The sequence below is a fragment of the Ornithorhynchus anatinus genome, chromosome 14 (genome assembly GCF_004115215.2).
Source record: "Ornithorhynchus anatinus isolate Pmale09 chromosome 14, mOrnAna1.pri.v4, whole genome shotgun sequence".
Classification (NCBI taxonomy): domain Eukaryota; kingdom Metazoa; phylum Chordata; class Mammalia; order Monotremata; family Ornithorhynchidae; genus Ornithorhynchus; species Ornithorhynchus anatinus.
The window spans coordinates 14,706,738-14,730,183 of record NC_041741.1 but is presented as its reverse complement, the minus strand read 5'-3'; the positions used below and the strand labels follow the sequence as shown (position 1 = coordinate 14,730,183).

General features: G+C 47.2%; 4 gene segments (V, D, J or C); all 4 read right to left on the bottom strand.

Moving 5' to 3' along the window:
• The window catches only part of LOC100076640, a 343,932-nt gene that overhangs the window by 297,083 nt on the left and 23,403 nt on the right, over positions 1–23,446 (bottom strand).
• Positions 11,622–12,488, bottom strand: LOC114816506. The segment is given in 2 exon segments: positions 11,622–12,293; positions 12,382–12,488. Coding segments are annotated over 2 exon segments (495 nt in total).
• Positions 17,353–18,969, bottom strand: LOC100681637. The segment is given in 2 exon segments: positions 17,353–18,107; positions 18,195–18,969. Coding segments are annotated over 2 exon segments (468 nt in total).
• Positions 22,596–23,189, bottom strand: LOC114816509. The segment is given in 2 exon segments: positions 22,596–22,984; positions 23,072–23,189. Coding segments are annotated over 2 exon segments (420 nt in total).

The following is a 23,446-nucleotide window of genomic DNA, read 5'->3' as shown; positions in this document are numbered from 1 at the left end:
TTCACAGAGTCTGCATAGCTTGTGCTGCTCCCACCACTATTAATCCAAGCAAGCCACTCCAGCCCCTTCCGGAGCCTGGCAGACCCAGTGCATGAGGTAGCTGCTGAAGGTGAATCCAGAGGCTTTACAGGAGAGGCGCAGAGACCCTCCTGGCTGTCTCACATCTCCCCCGGACTCCACCAGTTGGATCTCACCCTGGACACCTACAAAGAGACAGCCTAGAGTCTGAGAACATTCATGTACACACACACACACATACACCATCTGTGTCCCTCACATTTTCCCCAACTACCTTGAAGCAGGGTCAGGATGGAAACCAAAGTGAGGTAAGCCTGCCTGGTGGGAGCTGAGGGGTCAGTTCTGGGGACAGGAGGGAAACAGCAGGGCTGGGGCTCCTCTCCCAGAGCTGCAGGGACAGGGGTCATTCAGCCTTTAATCAGGGCTGGAGGGGCCCCATTTGCATCTCCTCCTCTCTATAAGGACACAGCCACCTCTTCCTGGGGTGAGTCCCTGCCCCTAAGCCTCAGAAAGAAGAGCCCAGCAGAGCCCTGAGGACATAATGAGAAATGGCTGTGGAAAAACAATGCTGGTTGGAGATAGAGGGGTTGATTCCCTCTGCTAGCTGGGGACCCAGCAGTTCCTAGGGGAAGATGCACCCACTTTTTCTAATACTAATTTCAACTGGCATTCTTACTGACCTTTGGTAAAGATACTTAACTTTAGACAGTTACTAAATTTTCTCTGTGCCTCAGTAACCTCATCTGTAAAATGGGGATTAAGTCTGTGAGCCCCATGTTAGACAGGGACTGTGGCCCATCAGATTTAGCTGTATCTAATTTAGTGCAGAGTACAGTGCCAGGCACGTAGTAAGTGCTTAACAAATGCCACAGTTATTATTAAATATGTTCTTATCCTAAATGTTACCTAGACACAAGTAGTGCAGTTATTTCATCCATTTTTGACAGTCAGAATTTCCCAAGGAATTATAGCTTATGTAAGCTTCTATGAAATCATTCTTAATTATTGTAATGATAATCAAGTAACTATAAACCTATCAATCTTTGCATTCTCCTAATATAATCCCCCAGCCTATGGCACATAAACACACTCTGGAATAGGTCTCCTGCCCCTGATTGTCCTGGCACAGAAGACCCAGGGAATGATCTCCATCCCTGACCATGGGATACTTGCTCTGCAAATATATTGAGCATGCCCTCTAGACTGTAAGTTCGTTCAGTTCATTCAATCGAATCTATTTTAGCTCGTTATGAGCAGGGAATGTGTATGCTAATTCTCTTGCATTGTATTCTCCCAAGCACTTAGTACACTGCTCTGCACATATTAAGTTCTCAGTAAATCAATCAGTAGGATTTATTGGTACTTACTGTGTGAGAGCTCTGTACTAAGCACTTGGGAGAGTACAGTATAACAAAGAACAGACACATTCCCTGCCTACAATGAGCAATTGATTGATTAATATTTTAGGATAATGACAGATCTCTTGAGTGTGTTAACACAAATTGCCTTTTTGCTGACTAGGAAATGAAAAAGAACACTTGGAAAAGGACAAATATATATTATATATATATTACATATATATAAGCACTCAATTCATGATATTACTTTTTAAAAAAACAGTATTTGTTAAGCACGTACTATGAACCAGGCACTATACTAAGTGCTGGGGTAGGTACAATCTAAACAGGTTAGACACAGCCCATGTCCCAAATGGGGATCTCAGCATTAATCCCCATTTTACAGATGAGGTAACTGAAGCACATAGAAGTAAAATGACTTTCCCAAGTTCACAGAGTAGACAACTTTGGAGCTAAGATTAGAACCCAGGTCCTTCTGACTCCCAGGCCCATGCTTTATCCACTAGGCCATGCTGTTTCCTTATTGGTATGTACTTATACTGCTATGTTTATTTACATCACTATTTCAGAATACATTTATAAAATTTTGCCATTATTATCTTGGGACTGCTGGAATTCAATTATTAGGCACTTTAAGTCCAAGTGCTGAGGCAGATACAAGATAATCAGACCTAGTCCCAGTCCCAACTGGAAATCAACAACTAAGAGGTAGGAAGAACTGATATTTTTTAACCCATTTTATAGGTAAGGAAACAGGCACAGAGATATCAAGTGACTTACCCAGGACCATATGGGAGGTGAGTAAGTGGTAGAGTTGGGATTAGAACCAGGTCCTCTGACTCTCCATTCAGAACTCTTTCCACTTGGCATCACCGCCTTCTGCTAGAATGTGTCCTATGGGAAATTATCTTTTAGTTAGGGCTTTTGATTAACACTGTATTTTCATGGAACAAAGTAAGGGCCCTACCTGGGGTATAGCTGCACTCCCCTTCCCAGCCACAATGGGGGGCACCCATCTTCTGATTTCCCTTTGAAGCCTTATCGTCATCATCACCATGAAAACACAGCGTTGATTGGGGGACTGCTGGGAGGAGAGCACTGTGCTGGTTTCTGCCCCACGGCATGGCCTAATAGATAGAGTGTGGGCCTGGAAATCAGAAGGACCTAAATTCTAATCCCAGCTCCACCACCTGTCGCTGTGTGACTTCTCTGTGCCTCATATACCTCATCTGTAAAATGACAGTTAAGATTGTGAGTCCCACGTGGGACATGGACTGTGTTCAATTTTATTAACTTGTATCTACCCAAATGCCTGGCACAGAGTAATTGCTTAACACGTACCATTTTTAAAAAAATCAACTAAATGAAGTTGTAAGGAGGGGGAATGTGTTTACCGACTCTGTTATATGATACTTGCCCAAGTGCTTAGTACAGTGCTCTGCTCACAGTAAGTGCTCAATAAATACCATCAATAGACTGAAAGAAACACACAAACTGAGAAACATAATAATAACAATTTGTCAATGCTTGATCTTTAGGAGTAAGAAATGTTGTTTTCCCACTTTGAAAGCCAGCAATGGTGATCCCTAAGGCCCAAGGAGGCAGGAGAATGGTCATCTTAGTCTCTCTTCTCCTCTGGTTGAATCAACCTCCAGCCCACCTCCTTCTTCCCTGACCCCTCTCAGATTCCTTTGCCTTGCTGCAAATGGTAAACCTTAGGTCAGAGGGACAGCCAGACCACAGGTACTACCCTGTGACCTCTCTATCTCTGACCACTGGGATGAATGGGGAAGAGCAGACAGGAATGAGTGCTGCCTCGGGTCTAGATTGATGGGATCTCTGGATGGTGAGAAGAGACCTTGGTATGTCCAGGAGAGTATGGGATTGGGGGAGGACCCTGGGAGGACTAAATAATGAATCAAGGAGAAGTGGCATTTAGATTGAGCTAAGATCCTAAGACACCTAAGTTCTTCCCCGAGTAGCCTTGAGGCAGGGAGTAGGGGAGTCTGTAGGGTGTGAGGCCCAGAATGGGGCTCTCCCCATGGCTGATTTTTCCCTGCGGTTGCGGAAATGGGTCAGGCAGGGCACATGGGTCTCAGGGGCAGCAGCTCCAGCCAGCAGCAGGGTTGGGCTGAGGGAGAAGGGTCTGTCTTCCCCTCGGGAGGCCTCTGTGCCTTCTCTCTGAGGTAAAGACAAGATAATCAGATTGGTCACAATCCCTCTCACACATGAGGCTCACAATCTTAATCCCCATTTTACAGATGAAGTAACTGAGGCTCAGAGAAGTGAAGTGACTAGCCCAAGTTCATACAACAGTCGTGGCAGATTCAAGATTAGAACCCAGGCCCTACTTATTCCCAGGCCTATGCTCTAGCCACTAGGCCCTGCTGCATCGCCACTCTCCTTTGGTGATGCTGAGAGGAATGTGTAGAACTACATCCTACAGAACTCTGGGTTTAGGGTTCAGAACCCACAGTTTGGGATGGGGACAACCCCTGAGGGACAAAAAGCAATTTCCCTCCAAGGACAGTGGATGTTCCCGAGGGCTACTGGGCTCAAGGCTCCTGCCGGCCCCTCCGCTGGACAAGGGTCCCTGTTGGAGCCTGGCTGGCTGGGTCTCTGGGTCTCCATGTATACTGAGGGCAGGGTGATTGGGAAAGGGTTGACAGGGAGCCGGAGATGGGAATGCAAATTCTGGCAGGTGAAGATGTGTGTGCTTGAGTGTAGAATGTGGAATGGATTCCAGGGGCTGAGAAATCCCTACTTCCACACTGGTCCAGCCCAAAGGTGAAGTTTCCAGAGTTTATCCCAAGAATTGAGATGTGTGACTAACAGAGTCTAATCCACATGTTAATGTCACCTTTCCCAGGAAATGTACATGAAATTGACCTAATCCACATGTAAATGTCACCTTTCCCAGGAATTGTACATGAAGTTGACTGGCTCTTCCCTTCCATATCTCACCAGCTCAGAAACACAGGAGTCCCTGAGACTGGACAGAAAGCTGTGCTCTGGGCAGGGAGAGGAAACTGCAGACACCAAACAGAAATTATTTCTCTGCCTCATTCTCCACCTGCTCCTGGAACAGGGCTCCTCGTGCTCAGTGGGTTCCAAGCGCCGCCTGCTGCCCAGCCTCCTCCTGACCGTCTTCAGGGGAAGGTTTGTGTCTGGGCTCACACTGATTGCCCCTCACTGTGCATCTTGCACAGTAGTACACAGCCGTGTCTGCGGGTGTCACGCGGTTCAGCTGCAGAGAGAACTCGTTCTTGGAAGGCTCTGCTGCAATGGTGATGCGGTTTTGAAGAGAAGAAGCGTAGTATGCATTCCACGTGGAACTAACTGTAGTATCCATATCCCATCCACTCTAGGCCCTTCCCTGGATCCTGTCGAATCCAGTTCCAAATTTTACCAGTCGTAATGGATTCACCGGAGACTTGGCAAGAGAGTCTGAGAGACTCTGAGGGTTTGACCACTCCAGGGCCGGACTCCACCAGCTGGATCTCAGACAGGACCCCTGCTGACAAGGGGAGACACAATGAAACCCACACGGCAGAGACTTGATCCCCATTTCCCCGTTTCTGAAACCTCGCAGACACTTACAGTGGGGAGCTGCCAGCAGGGAGAGGAACACCCACCAGGATTTCATTTTCTTCTGGGCCAGGGAAACCATGTCTTCCTCAGAGACCTTCAGCCCAGGCTCAGAAGAGAGACTGATCTTCCCCACCATGGGCCCTCTATTTCACCTGGAAGCCTGGGGGGAATTTGCATGGGGGAGTCTCACTCTGGGTATAAAGGGGAGAGCAGATAGGGAGGGCTCTTTCCCGAGCTCTCTTCTGTGGGAATCTATTCTGTGACTCAGGGACAGGGAATATTGATTTCTCTCTGAGCCCTCTGCTCTGGCATTGACTCCACTTTCTGAGAATTCCTTGGGGTTGGACAGGGAACTGTATGTAGGCTAGGATTAAAGACTGAGTGACACTGCAGGTAAAAGTCCTCCATCTCCATGGGGATCCATACAGCCCATTGGACTCAGGTATCCCCGCTACTTCCAGTCACCATTTCACCTTGTGACATCCACCACCTTTTCTCCTGAAATGGATTTTGGAAAAGAGATGTATAATTCCAATTTACAGATGGGAAAATGGAGGCTTAGAAAATGTAAAATGGTTAGACTAGTCAGAGATAAGGGTTTGTTTGGAGGAGCCATCTCTGATATTCCCACTCAACATCAGATTAATAAAGCAGCAGTGCTGTTGGATTTGCTTGTTCAACCTCTGTCATGCTCCAGGTCAAGAATGCCACAAGGAACATGGATGATGTAATCTGAATAAGCTTCCCATCTACCGGTGAAACACAGCCAGTTTACCAGGTTACAAGGAGCTGTTGTGTGTTCATATCTTTGTCCTGAGACCCAACAAGACACAATCGATCATTCAATCATATTTATTGAATGCTTATTTTGTACAGAATACTGTAAAAAATGCTGGGGAGAGCACGATACAACGGAAGTTGCAGATGTGTTCCCTGGCCACAACAATCTGAATTGCATTGCCACCTGTCCGGCTGTCTTGGAGGCATTTCCTGAGATATTTATTCATTCATTCAATAGTATTTATTGAGCGCTTACTATGTGCAGAGCACTGTACTAAGCGCTTGGAATGAACAAGTCGGCAACAGATAGAGACAGTCCCTGCCGTTTGACGGGCTTACAGTCTAATCGGGGGAGACGGACAGACAAGAACAATGGCAATAAATAGAGTCAAGGGGAAGAACATCTCGTAAAAACAATGGCAACTAAATAGAATCAAGGCGATGTACATTTCATTAACAAAATAATTAGGGTAATGAAAATATATACAGTTGAGTGGACGAGTACAGTGCTGAGGGGATGGGAAGGGAGAAGGGGAGGAGCAGAGGGAAATGGGGGGAAAAGAGGGTTAAGCTGCGGAGAGGTGGGGGGGGGGGTGGTAGAGGGAGTAGAGGGAGAAGAGGAGCTCAGTCTGGGAAGGCCTCTTGGAGGAGGTGAGTTTTAAGTAGGGTTTTGAAGAGGGGAAGAGAATCAGTTTGGCGGAGGTGAGGAGGGAGGGCGTTCCGGGACCACGGGAGGACGTGGCCCAGGAGTCGACGGCAGGATGGGCGAGACCGAGGGATGGTGAGGAGGTGGGCGGCAGAGGAGCGGAGCGTGCGGGGTGGGTGGTAGAAAGAGAGAAGGGAGGAGACGTAGGAAGGGGCAAGGTGATGTAGAGCCTTGAAGCCTAGAGAGAGGAGTTTTTGTTTGGAGCGGAGGTTGATAGGCAACCACTGGAGATGTTTAAGAAGGGGAGTGACATGCCCAGATTTTTTCTGCAGGAAGATGAGCCCGGCAGCAGAGTGAAGAATAGACCGGAGCGGGGCCAGAGAGGAGGAAGGGAGGTCAGAGAAGGCTGACACAGTAGTCTAGCCGGGATGTAACGAGAGCCCGTAGCAGTAAGGTAGCCGTTTGGGTGGAGAGGAAAGGGTAGATCTTGGCGATACTGTAAAGGTGATTTATTAGATGTAGAAAAAAAAATCAAGCTCTGGTTCCCATTTAATTTTACATACTGATGGGATTTTGTGCTACGGCTTGTTGTGGAATTGTGAACAACCTTAATAATAGAATTAATGATTGGTCTTAGAGGCCAGGGCTGTTGTCTGGGGTCTCTGCCGCTCTGCTCCCCCAGCCAGCTGCAGCCCAGGAATCCTCCCAGGGTTTCTGACAGGCACAGAATGTGGTTTCTCTCACTGTGTCTGTAGCACAGTAATAGAGGGCCGTGTCCTCGGTTTTCAGGCTGTTCATCTGCAAACTCAGGAGGCTGTTGGCCTTGTTCCAGGAGATGGTGAACCGGCCTTTCACAGAATCTGCATAGTAGGTGCTACTATCATCAGTATCAAACCAAGCGACCCATTCCAGTCCCTTTCCTGGAGCCTGCCGGACCCAATGCAAGTAGTAGTAGCTGTTGGTCAATCCTGAGGCTTTACAAGAGAGGCGCAGTGACCCGCCAGGCTGTCTCAAGTCTCCCCCGGACTCCACCAGCCGGACATCACCCTGCACACCTGCAAACACAGAAAGAGCAGCAGTCATGAAAACAGATTCACTCAATCACTCACATATTATTTGTATTAGTTGCATCTTCCTCCATTTACCTTGGAGCAGGGCCAGGATAGAAAGCAGACTGAAGGCAGACTGCATGGTGGGGGTCATAAGGACAGTTCTGGCGGCAGGAGGGAATGGCACAGACAGAGGATCTGGGGCTCCTCTCCCAGAGCTGCAGCGACAGGGGCTGTGTAGGCTTTAATCAGGGCTGGAGGAGTCTAATTTGCATCTCCTCCTCTCTATAAAGGCACAGCAGCCACCTCCTGGGATTGAGTCCCTGCCCTCTGCCTCAGACAGAAGGGTCCAGCAGAAACCCTGATCAGATTCCCAGAGATGCAGAGAGAGAGAGAGAGAGATACCTTCAGGCATTGGTAGGATTGAGATGAATCACACTGATTGAGGAAAAAAAGAACCAGAGACTCTGCCTTCTAAAGTTCAATCCTCTACAAACTGGCATTCTAATCATATGAATTCCCTGATTACTGTTCTGCTGCTCAGACGTGAGGCCTCAGAAACAATGGTAAAGTTAGAAGGCAGACAGGGAATGTCACTACACCCTGAAGAAGTCACAGTGGTGGCAGAACACATTCCAGTTGGACAAACCTACAAGGGCTTAAAGACTCACTAATGAACCCAGCAAACTTAGTTCCAAAATGTTTTCAGTTAGCAAATGATCTATAAACTGAAGTCCCGCCACAGGGTCAAGTGTGGATAAGTTTTTAATATCAGACCCCTAAATTAAAGCAGGACACACTTTGCTAATGTGAGAAACCACCTTATCCTCTCTGTATCTGTTCCCCAAGACACTCTGAGCAAACACCCAACCTTCCTTTCCTAAGATGGTCTCTGTCCTGACCACCAGGGTTCCCCAGTCCAGGTTCCTCCAACCCTGGGCCTCTTCCTGCCTCCTCCAGCTGTGACACTCTATCACAACCGCTCCTGCTTAGGTCCACCAACCTAGCATGGGAGGGTGGGGACAAGGCAATAAAGAGGGGAGATTCTGGTAAAAAGTGCCCCTTCACCATCTCCCATTTCTCTTGCAGTGATGAAGATGAGCGGAATGTGCCTCATCCTTTTACACAGTTCTCCTCCCCCCTGCAAGACTCTGAGTTCAATGTCCAGATCCCAGGAGTTGTAATGGGGATCCCAGGAGTTGTAATGGGGACAGTCTCTGAGAGTCAAAGGCAGTTTTCCCCTAAGGACAGTGGGTGTTCATGAGAGCTGGAGGGCTCAGAGTCCCTGAGCCCCTGGGGATGGAAAACAGGGAGGAAATGACAGGAAGCTGGAAATAGGGCTATAAACTTTGGTCAGGTAGAGATGTGGATTTATGTGGGGATGTATAATTTATAGGCCAGAGTGGATCCCCTGGATTCCAGGGCTGAGAGTTTCCAATAGGACACTGGCTCAACCCAATTGCAAAATTTTCAGGTTTTCACAGGAATTGAGCTGTGCAATGGACAGAGTTATAAGCTCGGTATTAACGGCCACCTTACCAGGAATTGCACACATAAAAGCGCGTAAGGGTAACAGTCTCAGGAAGGAGCGTATTGTCCCTGGGGGAAAATTGTCTGCAGGGCAGGGGGAGGAAACAGCAGACACTGAACACTCTTGCTCTCTATCTGCTCCTCGAACTGGGCTCCTGGTGGCTCAGTGGATACTGAGCACCCCCTGATGCCCAGACCCCTCCTAACCTCCTACAGGGGAAAGTTTGTGTATGGGGACACAGTCACTGCCGGGCACCATGTGTGTCTGTCTTACACAATAATACAGGGTCGTGTCCTCGGGTTTTCAGGCTGTTCATTTGCAGTTGCAGCGAGTTGTTTGCATTAACCCTGGAAAGAGTGAATCACTCTTTCACCTATGAGGCATATTCTGTAGTTGTGAATGAGCTTGGTTACATATCACAGCGACCCACTCCAGGCCTTTCCCTGGGGCGTCACAGAACCAATACATGCAGTAGTCAATGAAAGTGAATCCAGAGGCTTTACAAGAGAAGCAGAGAGACTCCTTTGGGCTGTTTCACTTCTCCCCCAGACTCCACCAACTGGACCTCACCCTGGAAACCTGTAAACACAGAGACAGTGTATATCATGAAAACAGCCTCACAAACACACACACACACACACACCAAACCCTCCCCCCCTCCCCAGTTATCCCTGTCTCACATCTTTTGCCAAGTTACCTTGGAGCAGGGTAAGGATGGAAACAAAGTAAGTATGTACCCTCAGCTCTAGTCAAGACTTCATTATCCAAGAATTAGCTGCATTCCTTGGGGATGGATAGGGATCTGACATAAGTAGGCTGTGGTTACAAACTCAGTGACACTGTGGGTAAATTCCCTCCATACAGCCTTTTGACTCAGACCTCCCCACTACCTCCAATCAACATTTCCCACCTTGTGACAACCCTACCCCCAAAAGCAGATTTTGAAAAACAGAAAAATATTCCCAATTTACAAGTGGAAAAATGCAGGCTTAGGAAATATAAAAGTTAGATTAGTCAAGCAAAAGTGTTTTTTGGAGGTGCCGTAGCTGAAAGGTCACTGTTTATCCAACAATCAGCTTAAAGCTGGGCTCTATAGTCTTGCAGGTCTTGTTCACATGGGTCATGTTCCATTTCAAAATGCAACCAGGGACATGGAAACTGGAGTGTGAATTTACCAGGGAAATGCAACCAATTTACCTGCAGCTGCTGTGTGTTGATGCCTGGGTCCTGAGACCAAACAAGTCTCACAGATGATTATCAGTCACTTCAGTGTCATACAGCAATATAGATTGAATGAAGACTGAAGGAAACTGAGGTGGTGTGTTGGCCTATACTGGGAAGCTTGTCACGCTATCAGGCTTTATTTTTCTATGCTATTTAAGTGATTACTATGTGCCAGCCAGTGTACTGAGTGCAGGGGTAGATACAAGCTAATAAAGGTGGACACAGTCCTTGTCACAGTTGGAGTTCACAATCTTAATCTCCACTACAGATGAGGTAACTGAGGCAAAGAGAATTGAAGTGACTTGTCCAAGGTCATACAGCAGACACGTGGCAGAGCTGGGATTAGGACCGAGATTGTTCTGACTCCCTGGCTGCTGCTCTTTCCACTAGGCCAAACTGCATACTACCAGACTTTCTGAAGCCTGTGACCAAAGCTGGACACTGTCCCACAATGCACAGGGGGGCAGATTCATTCATTCATTCAATCAGACATTAACATAAATATATTATGGGTATGAGTCAAAGTGCTGTGTGGCTGATGGAGGGGTGAATGAAGGGAGCAAACTCAAGTGCAAAGGCAACAGAAAAGGGAGGAGAAGAGGAATTGAGGGTTTATTTACAAAAAGCCACTTGGAGGAGAGGGTCCCGTGAGGTGGTCTGTCCAGACAGTTGAAGGCTTGGAATAGGTCAAGTGCAGCTTGACCTGGAAGATCACTTGCAGGCTTCCCAGGACCTGCCTGAGGGAAACACCCTATACATCAGTGCCAGTCACCTGGGAGAAAACTGCCCTCCTGATGACATCAGCTGGAGCTGAGCCAATTCCAGAGAAGAGTTTGGGGAAAGTGGCATGTGGAGAGGGGCAGAAAGGTTGAAAAAGCTACAGAGGAAGAAGGTAGATCTTTCATTCTCCCACTGAACATGATCCATGAAGAGGCCCTAATTCTGCCTGGGACTTAAGAATTTCATGGTAGGCCTGAATCCATGGGAAATATCTATAAGAATTTATGCTGTTTCATAGGACGCTGGGCACCACAGCTATATTCTGAACAAGTGAAAGAGTAGGGAAAGGTTATGTTTTATTCTAGTATTTGCTTAAATCCTTTGAACCAACTATTATCATTTTTAATTTTTGCTTTTGATACTTTTTTGGACTGAGTAAGTAGGCTCCTTCTCTATCATGTTTAAATATGGTTCTTGTGTGTTTATAACCTATAAATGCAAACAGTCTTCCTAGGGATCAACAGGCCTCCCTTCATTTGCTTCCTGTTTCTGCCCCTCTGTGACTCCTTCCCTGCACCAGAGCCTGTCTGTGTGGGTCTCTGGAGGTCTGTATTCGTTTGCTACCTGAGTATAGTGGAATCATATCTCTAAAAAGTATTATATTTACTGACAAAATTGCAAACACTGCATAGTAATCTGTGAATTTTGAAATATATTTCAGGATTGATTCCATTTGGTTTTTATTTCATCTGAATCGCATGGCCACTTGTCTGGCTGTGTTGAGGGGATTTTCTTAGATATTCATTAGATGTAGAAAAAAATCAGGCTGTGGTTCCCATTTAATTTTACATACCAGTGGGATTTTGTGCTTGGGCTTGTTTTGGAATTGTGAACAACATTAATAATAGAATTAATGATTAGTCTTAGAGTCCGGGGCTATCATCTGTGGTCTCTGGTGCTGTGTTCCCCCAGCCAGCTGCAGCCCAGAAATCCTCCCAGGGTTTCTGACAGGCACACAATGTGGTTTCTCTCACTGTGTCTGCAGTACAGTAATTCTGCAGCACAGTAATACAGGGCCGTGTCCTCGGTTTTCAGGTTGTTCATCTGCAAACTGAGGAGGCTGCTGGACTTATCCCAGGAGATGGTGAATCGGCCTTTCACAGAGCCTGCATAGTAGGTCCAACTATTTTCAATACCAAAGCTAGCGACCCATTCCAGTCCCTTCCCTGGAGCCTGGCGGACCCAGTGTATGTAGTAGTAGTATGTGTAGAAGATGCTGTAGGACAATCCGGAGACTTTACAGGAGAGGCTCAGAGACCCGCCAGGCTGTCTCAAGTCTCCCCCAGACTCCACCAGCTGGACATCACCCTGAACACCTGCAAACACAGAAAGCATAACAGTCATGAAAACAGATTCACTCACTCACTTATGTTAGTTGTATTAGTTGCATCTTCCTCCATTTACCTTGGAGCAGGGCCAGGATAGAAAGCAGACTGAAGGCAGACTGCATGGTGGAGGACATGAGGACAGTTCTGGGGGCAGTAAGGGAATGGCACAGACAGAGGATCTGGGGCTCCTCTCCCAGAGCTGCAGGAACAGGGGCCTTGCAGGCTTTAATCAGGGCTGGAGGGGCCTAATTTGCATCTCCTCCTCTCTATAAAGGCTCAGCAGCCACCTCCTGGGATTGAGTCCTTATCCTCTGCCTCAGACAGAAAGGTCCAGTAGAAGCCCTGGTCAGATTCCCAGAGATACAGAGAGACCTTCAGGCATTGGTAGGAATGAGATGAATCGCATAGTAATTGAGAAAAAAAGAACCAGAGACTGTCTGCCTTCTACTGCTCAATCCTCTACAAACTGGCATTCCAACCATATGAATTCCTTGATTACTGTTTTGCTGCTCAGACGTGAGGCCTCAGAAACAATGGCAATGTTAGAAGGTAGGCAGGGAATGTCACTACACCCTGTAGAAGTCACAATGGTGGCAGAACACATTCCAGTTGGAAAAACCTACAAGGGAAAGACTCACTCATGAACCTGGCAAAAAACTGAGTTCCAAAATGTTTTCAGTTAGCAAATGATATACAAACTGAAGTCCAACCACAGGGTCAAGTGTGGATAAATTTTTAATATCAGACCCCTAAATTAAAGCAGGACACACTTTGCTATGCGAGAATCCTCCTTATCCACATCGCAACTGTTCCCGAAGACACTCTGGGCAAACACCAACATTCCTTGCCTAGGATGGTCTCTATCCTGACCACCAGGGTTCCCCAGTCCAGGTTCCTCCAACCCTGGGCTTCTTCCTGCCTCCTCCAGCTGTGACACTCTATCACACCCGCTTCTGCTCAGGTCCACCTACCTAGCATGGGAGGGTTGGGGACAAGTCAATAAAGAGGGGAGATTCTGATAAAAAAGTGCCCCTTCACCATCTCCCATTTCTCTTGCAGTGATGAAAATGAGAGGAATGTGCCTCATCCTGAGACAGTTCTCCTCCCCACTGCAAGACTCTGAGTTTAATGTCCAGATCCCAGGACTTGTAATGGGGACAGTCTCTGAGAGTCAAAGGCAGTTTTCCCCTAAGGACAGTGGGTGTTCATGAGAGCTAGTGGGTTCAGGGTCCCTGATGAACCCTGCCTGGCTGAGCCCCTGGGGATGGAAAACAGGTGATGACAGGAAGCTGGAAATAGGCCTATAAACTTTGGTCATGTAGAGATGTGGATTTATGTGGGGATGTATAATTTATAGGCCGGAGTGGATCCCCTGGATTCCAGGGCTGAGAGTTCCCTAAGAGGACACTGGCTCAGCCCAATTGCAAAATTATCAGGTTTTTCACAGGAATTGAACTGTGCAATGGACACAGTTATAATCTCGGTATTAACAGCCACCTTACCAGGAATTGCACACATTAAAACGCTTAAGGATATCAGCCTCAGGAAGGAGCGCATTGTCCCTGGGGAAAGTTGTGTGCTGGGCAGGGAGAGGAAAGAGCAGAGACTGAACACTCTCGCTCTCCATCTGCTCCTCGAACTGGGCTCGTGGTGGCTCAGTGGGTGCTGAGCACTCCCCCCCCCCGCAGATGCCCAGACACCTCCTAACCTCCTTCAGGGGAAGGTTTGTGTCTGGGGACACAGTCACTGCCCCGCACCATGTGTGTCTGTCTTACACAATAATAGAGGGTCGTGTCCTCAGGTTTTCAGGCTGTTCATTTGCAGTTGCAGCAAGCTGTTTGCATTATCCCTGGAAAGAGTGAATCACTCTTTCACCTATGAGGCATATTCTGTAGTTGGTGAATGAGCTTGGTTACATATTCAATAGTATTTATTTATTTATTTATTGAGTACTTACTATGTGCAAAGCACTGTACTAAGCACTTTGAATGTACAAGTCGGCAACAGATAGAGACAGTCCCTGCCCTTTGACGAGCTTACAGTCTAACTGGGGGAGGAAGGGAGACAAGAACAATGGCAATAAGTAGAGTCAAGGGGAAGAACATCTCATAAAAACAATGGCAAATAAATAGAATCAGGGTGATGTACATCTCATTAAACAAAATAAAATAAATAGGGTAATGAAGATATATCCAGTTGAGCAGACAAGTACAGTACTGAGGGGGTGTGATGGGAGAGTAGGAGGGGGAGAGGGAAAGGGGGGAGAAGAGGGTTTAGCTGCAGAGAGGTGAGGGGGGGTAGAGGGAGCAGAGGGAAAGAGGGGGGAGCGCAGTCTTGGAAGCCCTCTTGGAGGAGGTGAGCTTTAAGTAGGGATTTGAAGAGGGGAAGAGAATTAGATTGTCAGAGGTGAGGAGGGAGGGCATTCCAGGACCGCGGGAGGATGTGGCCTAGGGGTCGACGGCGGGTTAGGCGAGACCGAGGGATGGTGAGGAGGTGGGCGACGGAGGAGCGGAGCAAGCGGGGTGGGCAATAGAAAGAGAGAAGGGAGGAGAGGTAGGAAGGGACAAGGTGATGTAGAGCCTTGAAGCCTAGAGTGAGAAGCTTTTGTTTTGAGTAGAGGTTGATAGGCAACCACTGGAGGTGTTTAAGAAGGGGAGTGACATGCCCAGGTCGTTTCTGCAGGAAGATGAGCCGGGCAGCGGAGTGAAGAATAGACTGGAGTGGGGCGAGAGAGGAGGAAGGGAGATCAGAGAGAAGGCGGACACAGCAGTCTAGCCGGGATATAACGAGAGCCTGTAGCAGTAAGGTAGCCATTTGGGTGGAGAGGAAAGGGCGGATCTTGGTGATATTGTAAAGGTGAGACCGGCAGGTCTTGGTAACAGATCGGATGTGTGGAGTGAACGAGAGAGACGAGTCAAAGATGACACCGAGGTTGTGGGTCTAAGAGACGGGAAGGATGGCCATACATATCTCAGCGACCCACTCCAGGCCTTTCCTGGGGGCATCGCAGAACCAGTACATGCAGTAGTCACTGAAAGTGAATCCAGAGGCTTTACAAGAGAAGCAGAGAGACCCCTTTGGGCTGTTTCACTTCTCCCCCAGACTCCACCAACTGGACCTCACCCTGGAAACCAGCAAACACAGAGACAGTGTGTATCATGAGAACAGCCCCTCACACACACACACACACACACCAGTTATCCATGTCTCACATCTTTTGCCAAATTGCCTTGGAGCAGGGTAAGGATGGAAACAAAGTAAGTATGTGCCCTCAGCTCTAATCAAGACTTCATTATCCAAGAATTATCTGCATTCCTTGGGGATGGCTAGGGATCTGACATAAGTAGGCTGTGGTGACACTGCGGGTAAATTCCCTCCATACAGCCTTTTTGACTCAGACCTCCCCACTACCTCCAATCAACATTTCCCACCTTGTGACAACCCTACCCCCAGAAGCAGATTTTGAAAAACAGAAAAATATTCCCAATTTACAAGTGGAAAAATGCAGGCTTAGGAAATATAAAAGTTAGATTAGTCAAGCAAGTGTTTTTTGGAGGTGCCGTAGCTGAAAGGTCACTGTTTATCCAACAGTCAGCTTAAAGCTGGGCTCTGTAGTCTTGCAGGTCTTGTTCAACATGTGTCACGTTCCATTTCAAAATGCAACCAGGGACATGGAAACTGGAGTGTGAATTTACCAGGGAAATGCAACCAATTTTCCTGCAGCTGCTGTGTGTTGATGCCTGGGTCCTGAGACCAAACAAGTCTCACAGATGATTATCAGTCACTTCAGTGTCATACAGCAATATAGATTGAATGAAGACTGAAGGAAACTGAGGTGGTGTGTTGGCCTATACTGGGAAGCTTGTCACGCTACCAGGTTTTATTTTTCTATGCTATTTAAGTGATTACTATGCACCAGCCAGTGTACTGAGTGCAGGGGTAGATACAAGCTAATAAGGTTGGACACAGTCCTTGTCACAGTTGGAGTTCACAATCTTAATCTCCACTACAGCTGAGGTAACTGAAGCACAGAGAATTGAAGTGACTTGTCCAAGGTCATACAGCAGACACGTGGCAGATCTGGGATTAGGACCAAGGTTGTTCTGACTCCCAGGCTGTTGATCTTTCCACTAGGGCAAACTGCATACTACCAGATTTCCTGAAGCCTGTGACCAAAGCTGGACACTGTCCCACAATGCACAGGGGGGCAGATTCATTCATTCATTCAGACACTCGCATAAAAAAATGTTATAGGTATGAATCAAAATGCTGTGGGGCTGATGGAGGAGTGAATACAGAGAGCAAATTCAAGTGCATAGGGAAAAGGAGAAGAGCAATTGAGGGCTTATTTAAATAAAGAAAGGCCAGTTGGAGGAGAGGCTCCTGTGAGATGGTCTGTCCTGACATTTGAAGGCCTGGAATAGGTAAAGTGCAGCTTGACCTGGAAGATCAGCTGCAGGCTTCCTTGGGCCTGCCTGAGGGAAACACTCTGTACATTAATGCCAGTCACCTAGGAGAACCTGCCCACCTGATGACATCAGCTGGAGCTGAGCCAATTCCAGAGAAGGGTTTGGGAAAAGTGGCAAGTGGACTGGGTCAGAAAGGTTGAAAAATCTACAGCGGAGGAAGGCAGATCTTTCATCCTCCCACTGAACATGATCCATGAAGAGGCCCTAATTCTGCCTGGGACCTAAGAATTTCATGGTAGGCCTGAATCCATGGGAAATATCTATGTGAATTTCTGCTGTTTCATAGGAAGCCAGGCACCACAGCTATATTCTGAACAAGTGAAAGAGTAGGGAAAGGTTATGTTTTATTCTAGTATTTGCTTAAATCCTTTGAGCCAACTATTCTCATTTTTAATTTTTGCTTTTGATACTTTTTTGGACTGAGTAAGTAGGCTCCTTCTCTATCATGTTTAAAGATGGTTCCTGAGTGTTTATATCCTATCAAGGCACACACTCTTCCCAGGCATCCCTTCATTTGCTTCCTGTTTCTGCCCCTCTGTGTCTCCTTCCCTGCACCAGGGCCTGTTTTTGTGGGTCTCTGGAAGTCTGTATTGGTTTGCTGCCTGAGTATAGTGGGATCACATTTCTAAAAGGTATCATATTTAATGACAAAATTACAAACATTGTGTAGTAATCTGTGAATTTTGAAATATATTTCAGGATTGATTGCATTATGTTTATATTTCATCTGAATCGCATGGCCACTTGTCTGGCTGCATTGAGGGGATTTTCTTAGCTATTCATTAGATGTAGAAAAAAATCAGGCTGTGGTTCCCATTTAATTTTACATACCAGTGGGATTTTGTGTTAGGGCTTGTTTTGGAATTGTGAACAACATTAATAATGGAATTAACGATTAGAGTCCAGGGCTATCATCTGTGGTCTCTGCTGCTGTGTTCCCCCAGCCAGCTGCAGCCCAGAAATCCTCCCAGGGTTTCTGACAAGCACAGAATGTGGTTTCTCTCATTATGTCTGCAGTACAGTAATTCTGCAGCACAATAATACAGGGCCGTGTCCTCGGTTTTCAGGCTGTTCATCTGCAAACTCAGGAGGCTGCTGGCCTTATCCCAGGAGATGGTGAATCGGCCTTTCACAGAATCTGCATAGTTAGTGCTACTACCACCATTATCAACCTGAGCGACCCACTCCAGCCCCTTCCCTGGAGGCTGGCGGACCCAGTGCATGTAGTAGTAGCTGCTGGTCAATCCGGAGGCTTTACAGGAGAGGCTCAGAGACCCGCCAGGCTGTTTCAAGTCACCCCCGGACTCCACCAGCTGAACATCACCCTGCACACCTGAAACACAGAAAAGGCATCAATCATGAAAACAGATTTACTCACTCATATATGTTATTTGCATTAGTCACATCTTCTCCCATTTACCTTGGAGCAGGGCCAGGATAGAAAGCAGACTGAAGGCAGACTGCATGGTGAGGGATATGAGGACAGTTCTGGGGGCTGGAAGGGAACAGCACAGAAAGGATCTGGAGCTCCTCTCCCAGAGCTGCAGAGACAGGGGCCAGTGCAGGCTTTAATCAGGGCTGAGGGGTATAATTTGCATCTCTTTCTCTCTATAAAGGCACAGCAGCCACCTCCTGGGATTGAGTCCCTGCCCTTTGCCTCAGACAGAAGGGTCCAGCAGAAGCCCTGATCAGATTCCCAGAGATGCAGAGAGAGATACTTTCAGGCACTGGTAGGAATGAGATGAATCGCATTGTAATTGAGGAAAAAAAAATCCAGAGTCTGCCTTCTGATGCTCAATCCTCTACAAATTGGCATTCAAACCATATGAATTTCTTGATTACTGTTCTGCTTCTCAGAAAGTGAGTCCTCAGAAACAGTAGCAAAGTTAGAAGGCAGACAGGGAATGTCACTACATCCTGAAGAAGTCACAATGGTGGAGGAACACATTCCAGTTGGAAAAACCTATGAGGGAAAGACTCACTAATGAACCCAGCAAACAACTTAGTTCCAAACTGTTTTCAGTTAGCAATTGATCTACAAACTAAAGTCCCACCACACGATCCAGTGAGGATAACTTTTCAATCTCAGACCCCTAAATTAAAGCTGCAAACACTTTGCTAATCTGAGAAACCACCTTCTCCTGTCTGAATCTCTACCCCAAGACACTCTCAGCAAACACCCAACCTCCCTTGCCTAAGATGGTCTCTGTCCTGACCACCAGGGTTCCCCAGTCCAGGTCCCCCAACCCTGAACCTCTTCCTTCCTCCTCCAGGTGTGACACTCTATCACATCTGCTGCTGCTCAGGTCCACCGACCTAGCATGTGAGGGTAGGGGACAAATCATTAAGAGGTGGAGATTCTGGTAAAAAGTGCCCCTTCACATCTCCTATTTCTCTGCAGTGATGAAGATGAGAGAAATGTGCCTCATCCTTTTACACAGTTCTCCTCCCCACTCCAAGATTCTGAGTTCATTGTCCAGATCCCAGGAGTTGTAATGGGGATGGTCTGTGAGACATGAGGCAGCTTTGCCCTAAGGACAGTAGGTGTTCATGAGAGCTAGTGGGCTCAGAGTCCTTGATGAAACCTGCCTGGCTGAGCCCCTGGGGATGTGGAAAGGTGGGGATGACAGGAAGCTGGAAATAGGACTATAAACATTGGTCAGGTAGAGATGTGGATTAGTGTGGGGATGTTATAATTTATGGGGCAGCATGAATCCCCTGGATCCCAGGGCTGAGAGTTCCCTAATAGGACACTGGCTCAGCCCAATTGCAAACACTTTAGCTTTTCACAGGAATTCAGCTGTGTGATGTACAGAGTTACAATCAATGTGTTAATGGCCACCTTACCAGCAATTGCACACATAAAAGCGCTTAAGGCTAACAGCCTCAGGAAGGAGCGTATTGTCCTTAGGGGAAAGTTGTGTACTGGGCAAGGAGAGGAAACAGCAGACACTGAACTCTCTCGCTCCCCATCTGCTCCTCGAACTGGGCTCCTGGTGGCTCAGTGGGTGCTGAGCGCCCCCTGATGCCCAACCCCCTCCTGACTGCCTGCGGGGGAAGGTTTGTGTCTGGGCACACCCTCACTGCCCCCCAACGTGTTTCTCTCTCTTGCACAATAATACAGGGCCGTGTCCTCGGTTTTCAGGCTGATCATTTGCAGATGCAGCAAGCTGTTGGCATTATCCCTGGAGATGGTAAATCTGTCTTTCACTGATGAGGCATATTCTGTAGTTTGTGAATGTACTTGGTTACGTATCACAGCGACCCACTCCAGCCCCTTCCCCAGAGCCTGGCAGAACCAGTACTTGCAGTAGTCACTGAAGGTGAATCCCGAGGCTTTACAAAAGAGGCACAGAGACCCCTTTGGGCTGTTTCATGTCTCCCCCAGACTCCACCAACTGGTCCTTACCCTGGAAACCTGCAAACACAGAGACAGTGTGTATCATGAGAACAGCCTCACAAACACACGGACACACACAAACACACACATACACCAGTTTTCCATGTCTCACATCTTTTGCCAAATTACCTTGGAGCAGGGTCAAGACGGAAACAATGTATGTGCTCTCGGCTCTGGTCAAGACTTCATTATCCAAGAATTATCGGAATTCCTAGGAGATGGACAGGGAAATGACATAGGTAGGTTACAGACTGAGTGACACTATGGGTAAATTCTCTCCATACAGCCATTTCGATCCAGACCTCCCCAGTTCAACATGCACCATGCTCAATGTCAGGAATGCAACCAAGGACATGGAAACTGAAGTGTGAATTTACCATGGAAATGCCACCAATTTACCATGTTATCTGCAGCTCCTGTGTGATGATACCTTGGTCCTGAGACCCAACAAGAGATAATTATCAGTCACCTCAGTGTCATAGAGCAATACAGATTGAATGAAGACTGAAGGAAAATGAGGTTGGGTGTTGGTCTACACTGGGAAGCTGGTCACCATACCAGACATTTTTTTTCTATGCTATTTAAGTGATTACTATGCACCAGGCAGTGTATTGAGTGCTGGGGTAGATACAAGCTAATAAAGTTGTACACAGTCCATGCCGCAACTGGAGTTCACAGTTTAATCTCCACTACAGATGAGGTAACTGAGGCACAGAGAATTGAAGTGACTTGTGTGTTGGCCTACACTGGGAAGCTGGTCACTCTTCCAGGCTTTATTTTGCTAAGCTAAGGACCTTAGTGGTTTCTCAGCAATGAATGAATATTGTGCTCTCCCAAATGCGTAGTACAATACTCTGCATGCAATAAGTATTCAATAGGTACTACTGACTGACATTCTTTGATTGCCAAACAGCATCCTCCTGATTACTATGATTACTATGTGCCAGGCAGTGTACCGAATGCTGGGCTAGATACAAACTAATAAAGTTGGATACAGTCCTTGTCACATTTGGAGTTCAGAGTCTAAATCTCCACTACAGATGAGGTAACTGAGGCACAGAGAATTGAAGTGTCTTATCCAAGGTCATACAGCAGACGCGTGGCAGAGTTGGGATTAGGACCGAGATTGTTCTGACTCCCAGGCTGTTGCTCTTTCCACTAGGCCAAGCTGCATACTACCAGACTTTCGGAAGCCTGTGACCTAAGCTGGACACTGTTCCACAATGCACAGGGGGAAGATTCATTCGCTGATTCAATCAGACTTTCACATAAATATGTAATGGGTATGAATCAAAGAGCTGTGGGGCTGATGGAGAGGTGAATAAAAGGAGCAAACTCTAGTGCAAGCGCACCAGAAAAGGGAGTGGGAGAAGAGAAATTGAGGGCTTATTTAGGAAAGGCCATTGGAGGAGAGGCTCCAGTGTCATTATCTGTCCAGACAGTTGAAGACCTGGAAAAGGTTAAGTGCAGCTTGACCTGGAAGATCAGCTGCAGACTTCCCAGGGCCTGCCTGAGGGAAACACCCTGTACATCAATGCCAGTCACCTAGGAGAACCTGCCCACCTGATGACATAAGCTGGAGCTCAGCCAATTCCGGAGAAGGGCTGGGGGAAAGTGGCAAGTGGAGAGGGGGCAGAAAGATGTAAGGAGCTCCAGAGGAGGAAGGCAGATCTTTCATCCTCCAAATGAACATGATCCAAGAAGAGACCCGAATTCAGCCTGGGACATACGAATTTTATGGTAGGCCTGAATCCATGGGAAATGTCTATGTGAATTTCTGCTGTTTCATAGGAAGCTGGGAACAACAGCTACATTATGAACAAGTGAAAGAGTCGGGAAAGGTTAAGTTTTATTCTAGCATTTGCTTAAATCCTTTGAACCAACTATTCATACCATTTTTAGTTTCTGCTTTTGATACTTTTCTGGACTGAGTAACCAGGCTCCTCCTCTATCATGTTTAAAGATGATTCCTGTGTGTTTATATCCTATGAATGCACACACTCTTCCCAGGCATCAGCAGGCCTCCCTTCAATTGATTCCTGCTCCTGCCCCTCTGTGTCTCCTTACCTGCACCAGAGCCTGTCTGTGTGGGTCTCTGGAAGATTGTGTTGGTTTGCTGCCTGAGTAGAGTGGGATCATATTTCTACAAAGTATGATATTTACTAACAAAATTGTAAACATTGCATAGTAATCAGTGAATTTTGAAATATATTTCAGGACTGACCATTAGGTTTATATTTCATCTGAAATGCATTGCCACTTGTCCGGCTGCCTTGAAAGTATTTTCTTAGATATTTATTAGATGTAGAAAAAATTCAAGCTCTGGTTCCCATTTCATTTTACATCCCAATTTGGAATTGTTAACCTTATTAATAGAATTAACAATTAGTCTTAGCGGCCAAGGTTGTTGTCTGGGGTCTCTGCTGCTCTGCTTCCTCAGCCAGCTGCAGCCCAGGAATCCTCCCAGAGTTTCTGACAGGCCCAGAATGTGGTTTCTCTCACTGTGTCTGTAGCACAGTAATACAGGGCCGTGTCCTCGGTTTTCAGGCTGTTCATCTGCAAACTCAGGAGGCTGTTGGCCTTGTCCCAGGAGATGGTGAATCGGCCTTTCACAGAGTCTGCATAACCTATGTAGTTCCCATCATGATAAACTCTAGCGACCCACTCGAGCCCCTTCCCTGGAGCCTGCCGGACCCAGTGCATGTAGTAGCTGCTGTAGGTCAATCCGGAGGCTTTACAGGAGAGGCGCAGAGACCCGCCAGGCTGTCTCAAGTCTCCCCCAGACTCCACCAGCTGGGCACCCTGCACACCTGAAATACAGAAAAAGCATCAGTTGTAAAAACAAATTCACTCACTCACATATGCTATTTACATTAGTCACATCTTCCCCCATTTACCTTGGAGCAGGGTCAGGATGGAAAGCACACTGAGGACAGACTGCATGGTGGGGACTATGAGGACAGTTCTGGGACAGGAAGGGAACAGCACAGACAGAGGATCTGGGGCTCCTCTCCCAGAGCTGCAGGGACAGGGGCCAGTGCAGGCTTTAATCAGGGCTGGAGGGGTCTAATTTGCATCTCCTCCTCTCTATAAAGGCACAGCAGCCACCTTCTGGGATTGAGTCCCTGCCCTCTGCCTCAGACAGAAGTGCCAGCAGAAGCCCTGGTCAGATTCCCAGAGATACAGAGAGAGATACCTTCAGGCATTGGTAGGAATGAGATGAATCACACCGCGATTGAGAGAAAAAAAACAACCCAGAGACTGTCTGACTT